The sequence below is a fragment of the Carcharodon carcharias genome, chromosome 3 (genome assembly GCF_017639515.1).
Source record: "Carcharodon carcharias isolate sCarCar2 chromosome 3, sCarCar2.pri, whole genome shotgun sequence".
Taxonomy (NCBI): Eukaryota; Metazoa; Chordata; class Chondrichthyes; order Lamniformes; family Lamnidae; genus Carcharodon; species Carcharodon carcharias.
The window spans coordinates 14,137,126-14,145,078 of record NC_054469.1 but is presented as its reverse complement, the minus strand read 5'-3'; the positions used below and the strand labels follow the sequence as shown (position 1 = coordinate 14,145,078).

At 47.0% G+C, this 7,953-nt stretch overlaps 1 protein-coding gene across 1 annotated transcript in view; it reads left to right on the top strand.

Annotated features, from left to right (window-relative positions):
* The first annotated feature begins 3,540 nt into the window (after positions 1–3,540).
* The window catches only part of bmb (brambleberry), a 37,220-nt gene continuing 32,807 nt past the window's right edge, over positions 3,541–7,953 (top strand). The window contains exon 1 of the mRNA XM_041183445.1: positions 3,541–3,813. Coding sequence (XP_041039379.1) covers positions 3,541–3,813 — 273 coding nt within the window. The remainder of the gene's footprint in view (positions 3,814–7,953) is intronic.

Here is a 7,953-nt window from a genome sequence, read left to right as displayed (position 1 = left end):
AAATTTTTCAGCAATAATCTCCCCATGACAGGTGGAAGGGATTAAAACTCTTAAAAATGTGGGAACACATATCCAACGAGTTAAATAAGGTTGGTGAGCTGCATGTTTAGATGGTCAAAAGATAAAAGCAAAAAACTGGATGCTGGAAATCCAAAACAAAGATAAAAATAGCTGGAAAAACTCAGTAGGTCTGACAGCATCTGCAGAGAGGAACACAGTTAACGTTTCAAGTCCGTATGGCTCTTCAACTGTTGAAGAGTCATACAGACTTGAAACGTTAACTGTGTTCCTCTCCGCAGATGCTGTCAGACCTGCTGAGTTTTTCCAGCTATTTTTATTTTTGTTTTGGCACAGATAGTCACTTGGGAATCTGTTATGACAATAACAGAGACCTGCCACAAAGAAGGCAAAATTCGAGGAGACAGGGTGTTCAGGAAAGAAAGAAGGTGGCAACATTAATTAAGGAGAACATTAGTGTTGAGAGAGGATGTCCTAGAGTTGTCAAGGACTGAATCTATTTGGTTAGAGCTAAGAAATAATTGAGGTACCATTACATTGCTGGGTGTATTCAATTAGCCACCAACTATTGGGGAAGAAAAGGAGGAACAAATTTGCAAGGAAATCACAGAGAGGCGCAAGAATTGTACAGTGGTTATAATGGGGACTTTAATTATCCAAATATAGACTGGGACAGTACTAGTGTAAAGGGCGACAAGGATTTCTAGAGTGTGTTCAGGAGAATTTTCTATATCAATATGTTTCCATTCCATTGAGGAAGGAGGCATTGCTGGATCTGGTTCCTGGGAATGAGATGGGTCAAGTGTCAGTAACTCTTTCGAGTACAAACACATTTCCATCTGTTTTTCAGATGTAGTTATATTGTTTCATAGTTTGCCATTGTGAGATTTGAACTCTTGATCTTATAAGTCCAGTACCATAACCATTTGGCTATTTAGGCCAAGCTATTAAGTGTCAGTAGGGGAACATTTAGGGGATAATTGCATCATAAGGTTTATATTATCTATGGAAAAGGAAAAGGACAAGGATCGATCCAGAGTAAGAATAATTAATTGGCAAGGAAGAAGATGTTGCACAAGTCATAGTGAAAGAGGAGGTAGTTGAGACATTGGGTTGACTAAAAATTGATAAAGACGATATATTAGATAGGCTAGCTGTAATTCAATTTAATAAGTCACCAATATAGGATGAGATGCATCTAAAAGGATGAGGGAAGTGAATGTACTGTCACCAAGTTTGTGGATGACACAAAAATAGGTGGGAAGGCAAGTGGTGAGAATGATACAAAGAGTCTACTGAGGGATATAGACAGATTAATTGAGTGGGCAAAAACTTGGCAGATGGAATATAATGTGGGAAAATGTGAGCTTTTGCACTTTGGCAGGAAGAATAGAGGAGCTGAATACTATTTAAATGGAGAAAGACTGCAGAAAGCTGCAACACAAAGGGATTTGGAGGTCCTCGTGCATGAATCACAATAAGTTCAACAGGTAATAGGGAAGGCAAATGGATTTTGGCCTTTATTTCAAAGGGAATGGAGTATAAAAATAGGGAAGTCTTGCTAAAACTATGCAAGGCACTAGTTAGACCACACCTAGAATACTGTGAACCGTTTTGGTCCCCCTATCTAAGGAAAGATATTGGAGGCAGTCCAGAGAAGGTTCACTAGTTTGATCCTGGTAAGGAGGGGTTTTCTTATGAGTAGAGGTTGAGTAGGTTGCGCCTGTGCTCATTGGAATTTAGAAAAATGAGAGGTGACCTTATTGAAACATATAAGATTCTTAGGGGGCTTGGCAGGGTAGATGCTGAGAGGTGAATTCCTGAAGTGCATCTTGTAGATGGTACACAATGCTGCCACTGTGCATTGGTGGTGGAGGGAGTGAATGTTTGTGGATGTGGTGCCAATCAAGCGGGCTGCTTTGTCCTGGAAGTGTCAAGCTTCTTGAGTGTTGTGGGAACTGCAATCATCCAGGCAAATGGGGAGTATTCCATTACACCCCTGACTCGTGCCTTGTAGATGGTGGACAGGCTTTGGGGAGTCAGGAGGTGAGTTACTCGTTGCACGATTCCTAGCCTCTGACCTGCTCTTGTAGCCACAGTATTTATATGGCTAGTCCAGTTCAGTTTCTGGTCAATGGTAACCCCCGGAATGTTGATAATGGGGGATTCAGTGATGGTGTAATGCCATTGAACATCAAGGGGCGATGGTTGGATTCTCTCTTGTTAGAGATGGTCATTGCCTGACACTTGTGTGGCGCGAATGTTACTTGCTATTGATGTCCTGATGAGGTAACATGGTTGATGTGGTGTATACGGACTCTCTCTCTCTCTCTTCCCCCGCCTCCATTTCTCCCATTTGATTGCTCTTTTGCAGCCTCTGCAGCATTTTGCTTTCGGAGGCGGGAGTTTGGGTGTGCGCGAAGCTGATTGGCTGCCCCCACGGGCCCGCCCATTAAACCGGGAGCGCGCGGCGGTTTCAAAACCTGAGGCGGTTTAAGACCAGTCACGTGGGTGTGTGTGTGTGCGAGAGTGAACGAACCCGGCCAGAGAGCGACTCCCTTCCCCATACACCGGGACTGACCTCGCGGAGAGTGACCCCTTTCCCCCGGGACTGACCCCGCGGAGAGTGACACCCTTCCCCCGGGACTGACCCCACAGGAGGTGACACCCCCGCCCCCGAGAGTGACCCCCCCGGGACTGCCCCCCCCCCGGGGCTGACCCCGCGGAGAGTGACCCCCCCCCTGCCCCGGGACTGACCCCGCGGAGAGTGACCCCCCCCCCCTGCCCCGGGACTGACCCCGCGAAGAGTGACCCCCCCCTGCCCCGGGACTAACCCCGCGGAGAGTGACCCCCCCTGCCCCGGGACTGACCCCGCGGAGAGTGACCCCCCCCCTGCCCCGGGACTGACCCCGCGGAGAGTGACCCCCCCCTGCCCCGGGACTGACCCCGCGGAGAGTGACCCCCCCCTGACCCGGGACTGACCCCGCGGAGAGTGACCCCCCCTGCCCCGGGACTGACCCCGCGGAGAGTGACCCCCCTCCCTCGGGACTGACCCCGCAGAGAGTGACCCCACCTGCCCCGGGACTGACCCCGCAGAGAGTGACCCCCCCCCCTGCCCCGGGACTGACCCCGCGGAGAGTGACCCCCCCCGCCCCGGGACTGACCCCGCGGAGAGTGACCCCTGCCCCGGGACTGACCCCGCGGAGAGTGACCCCCCCCCTGCCCCGGGACTGACCCCGCGGAGAGTGACCCCCCTGCCCCGGGACTGACCCCGCAGAGAGTGACCCCCCCCCCCCCCCTGCCCCGGGACTGACCCCGCAGAAAGTGACCCCCCCTGCCCCGGGACTGACCCCGCGGAGAGTGACCCCCCCCCCCTGCCCCGGGACTGACACCGCGGAGAGTGACCCCCCCCTCCCCCGGGACTGACCCCACAGGAGGTGATACCCACCCCGGCACTGACCGCCCCCCCCCTCGTCCCCCTCCCTCCCTCCCTCCCCGCACCCCGGAACTATCCGCTCCATCATGGTGAGCGGCCGCCAGCCCCGGCTCCTCCTGCTCCTGGCCCTCTCCTCCTGGCTGGCCGCCGCCGGCTGCTACTCGGCCGTTTTCGGTTGGTTCCTCCACAAAGAAGAAGAAGCCGGAGTCCCGGCCCCCTCTCCCTCTCCGGGATGCAGGGTCGTCGTCGCCGGCGGCGGGCCCCCGCACCCCCCCTTTGAGATGACCACGGTGGACGAGCGGTTTGTGTCCGAAGGCCAGAGGCTGGAGCTGAGTCTGCTGGACAGCTGTCACCAGGCGGTAAGGGAGGGAGGGGAGGGAAGGCTCACATTGAGTCCGGGATTTACAGCGATTTCCGGTCAGTTCCGCAAAGGAAAAACTTTTTCAAACTGTTGACCACTTCATGTTCTTTACCAATGTCAAACCAGGAAGCAAGAACTTGCATTTTCGTAGCGCCTTTCACAACCTGGCACCCGCCTAAAAGAACAGTAGCAGCAGTGTGTAACATCTACAACATGCATTGCAGCAACTCTATAAGGCACCTTCAACAGCACCTTCCAAACCCTGGATTGCTAACCATCTGGAAGGGCAAGGGCATCCTGACTTGAAAATATATCGCCCTTCCTTCACTGTCACTGGGTCAAAATCCTGGAACTCCCTCCCTAGACCCACACCACGTGGACTGCAGCAGTTCAAGAAGATAGCTCACCATGAAGGGCACCTTCGCATGTCATATCCTCCAAATTCTGTCAATGCCTGAACAATTAGCTTCTCTGTGTCTCCACAGACGCTGTTTGTGTTTCAGATCTCTAGTATTGGTGTGTTATTGATTTTTGTTTGCATTACGTTGATAGAGCTAAACTAGGCTGGAGCTAATTTAGGAATGTCATTTTTGTGCTGTGACTTGAAAGGGTGGAAGGCTATATAGGAATAGGAATAGTGCATTCAGCCCCTTGAACCCATTCCACATTTCAACTAGATCACAGCATATCTAATAATTTCATCATCTGCCATTAAACCATATTCCTCTATGTCCTTAACCGACAAAAATGTGTAAGTTGAAAGCAAAATACTGTGGTTGCTGGAAATCTGAAACAAAAATGTATAAGTCTGTCTTGAACGACCCAGCATCCACGTAGCCTTTTATGTAGAAAGGGTACAAGTCTAAAGAAAGTGCAGGAGCCAAGAGGAACCTCTGGGTATATATGGATAAGTCATTGAAGATGGCAGAACAAGTTGAGAGGGTGGTTAATAAAGCATAGTGTCCTTGGCTTTATTAATAAGGACATCGAGTACAAGAGCACGAAAGTTATGTTAAACTTGTATAAACACTGGTTTGGCCTCAACTGGAGTATAGCATCCGGTTCTGGGCGCCACACTTTAGGAAAGATGTGAAGGCAAGGGGCTGAGTGCAGAAAAGATTCATGAGAATAATTCCAGGTATAAGGAACTTCAGTTATGCAGATAGATTGGAAAAATTAGGACTGTCTTCCTTAGAGAAGAGAAGGTTGAGAGGAGATTTGGTAAGAGGTATTCAAAATCATGAGTGGTCTGGACAGAGTAGAGTGGGAGAAACTGTTCCCATTGGTGGTAGGATTGAGAACCAGAGGGCACAGATTTAAGATACTTGGCAAAATTAAGTTGATTGGCAAAAGAACCAATCAATGGTGATAGAGGGAAAACTCTCAGCGAGTGTTTAGAACCTGCAATGCGCTTTCTGACTGTGTAGTGGAGGCAGGGTTAATCAAGGTATTCAAGAAGGAATTGGATTATTATCTGTGCAGGGCTTATGGGGAGAAGGCAGGGGAATGACACTAGGTACACTTCTCATTCAGAGAGCCAGTGTCAGATACAACAGACTGAATGACCACTTGTGTTGTAACAGTTTTATGAAAACGAGCTTCCTGATTTCCCTCCTATAATGGTTCAGCTCCAATTTTCAGATATGTCCTCTAGTTCTGGATTCCCTATTAGATGAATCTATCGATCCAATACTTATTATTTTAAACACCTTGATTAAATCACCCATCAATCAACCTTTTAAGCTCTCATACAAACCAAGATAATTTTTGACAAAAATAATTAGACATTGCAGCTGTATATAACTTTGTTTTAAAAATCTCCGTGGTGATGTGGGATTAATTGTGCGCATTATAATCTTGGCTCATTCCTCTTTCAGGAGGAATGAATCAGTAAGGGTAGCTTCACTCTAAATCTAGCCATGCTACAGCTGATCGGTGAAACCTTTAGCTGGTATTAAATGGAAACTGTTCTGTTTCTCAAGGCTACCATCCTGATCTTAAGCACAAAATAAAAATAAAATTAAAATTGAAGCTGGAATCTATCTTTTCTATGATCGAGAATCATAGACTGGTTACAATGCAGAAGGAGACAATTTGGCCTTTTGTGTCTGTGCTGGCTCTCTGAAGGAGCAATTCACCTGGTGCCACTTCCCCACCTTCTTTGTGTAGCCCTGCACATTCTTTCTTTTCAGATAAGTCTAATTCCCTTTTGAATGCTTCAATTGACCTGCCTCCCAGGCAGTGCATTCCAGATCCTAACCATTTGCTGCGTGAAAAAGATTTAGCTCCTTGTTGCTTTTGCAAATCACCTTTACTTTTGTGATCAAAGTTATTGATCGTACCACCAATGGGAATAGCTTTCTCCCTGTCTACTCTGTCCAGATCTCATGATTTTGAATGCCTCTATCAAATAGCCTTTCAACCTTCTATTCCCCAAAGAAAACAATCCTAACCTCTCCAATCCCTCTAATCTCCCAGAATCACAGAATTGTTATGGTGCAGAGGAGGCCATTCGGTCCGTCGTGTCTGCACTGGCTCTCTGAACATTTTAACTTAGTGCCAATCTTTTACCTTTTCCCCGTAACCCTGCATGTTGTTTCTATTTAAATAATCATCTAATGCTCTCTTCAATGCCTCTATCGAATCTGCCTCTGCCACGCTTCTAGGCATTCTAAACCCTAACTACTCACTGTGTTTAAATAGTTTTTTTCTCACCTCGCGTTTGCTTCTCTTGCAAAACACTTTAAAACTGTGGCCTCTGGTCTCGATCCATTTATGAACCAGAACAGTTTCTCCTTATCTACTCTGTCCAGACCCTACATGAGTTTGAAAACTTCTATCGTCTCCTCTCCCAAGGAAAACAGTCCCAACTTCTCCAATCTTTCCTGATAATTGTAGTGTCTCATCCCTGGAACCGTTCTCGTAAACCTCTTCTGCACTCTCTCCAATGCGTTCACATCCTTCCTATAGTGTGGCGCCCAGAACTGTACACAATACTCCAGCTGAGGTCTAACCAGTGTCTTACATAAGTTCATCAAAACCTCCCGGCTCTTATACTCTCTGGCCCTGTTAATGAAGCCTAGAATACTATATGCTCTTGCTACCTGTCCTGCAACCTTTAATAACTTATGTATATTTACACCCAGGTGTCTCTGCTCCTTATAACTAGGAAAAGCAAGGGTCCCAAAACCCGACCCCTGGGGAAGTCCACTACAAACCTTCTTCCAGCCCGAAAAATACCCATTAACCATTACTCTGTTTCCTATCCCTCATTCAATTTTGTGTCCCGGTTACTACTGTCCCTTTTATTCTATGACCTATAACTTTTCTCTCAAGTCTATTGTGCGTCACTGTATAAAACACCTTTTAGAAGTCCATATATACCACATCAAGCCTTTTCTTCATCAACCATCTCTGTTACCTCTTCAAAGAAACTCTAGCAAGTTAGTTAAACATGATTTTCTTTTAACAAAACCATGCTGACTCTTCCAAATCAATCCATATTTTTCCACGTGACTATTAATTCTATCCTGAATAATTGTTTTTAGAAGTTTCCCCACCACCGAAGTTCAACTGACTGGTCTGTAATTGCAGATATTTACAACCTTTTTTTTGAACAAGGATGTAATGTTTGCAATTCTCCAGTCCTCTGGCACCTCCCACGAATCTAGGGAACGTTGAAAGATTATTGCCAGTGCACATTTCTACATTACAGAAGTTTCTCATCCCTGGGACCATTCTCATGAATCTTCTCCTGTACCATCTCTAACATCTTTACATCATTCCTAAAGTGTGGTTCCCAAAAGTGGATGCAATACTCCTGTTGAGGCTGAGCCATTGTTTTATATGGGTTTAGTCTGACTTCCTTACTTTCGTACTCTATGCTCCTGTTCATAAAGCCCAGGATACTGTATGCTTTATTAATCACGCTCTCAACCTGTCCTCCAATCTTCAATGCTTTTTTTCTTTCATGGGACATGGGTGTCATTGGCTAGGGCAGCATTTTTTTATTGTCCATCTCTAATTGTCCTGGCTCACCACCACCTTGAACCACTGCAGTCCATGTGTTGTAGTGCGTTAGGGAGAGACTTCCAGGATTTTGACCTAGCGACAGTGAAGGATCAGTGATATTGTTCCA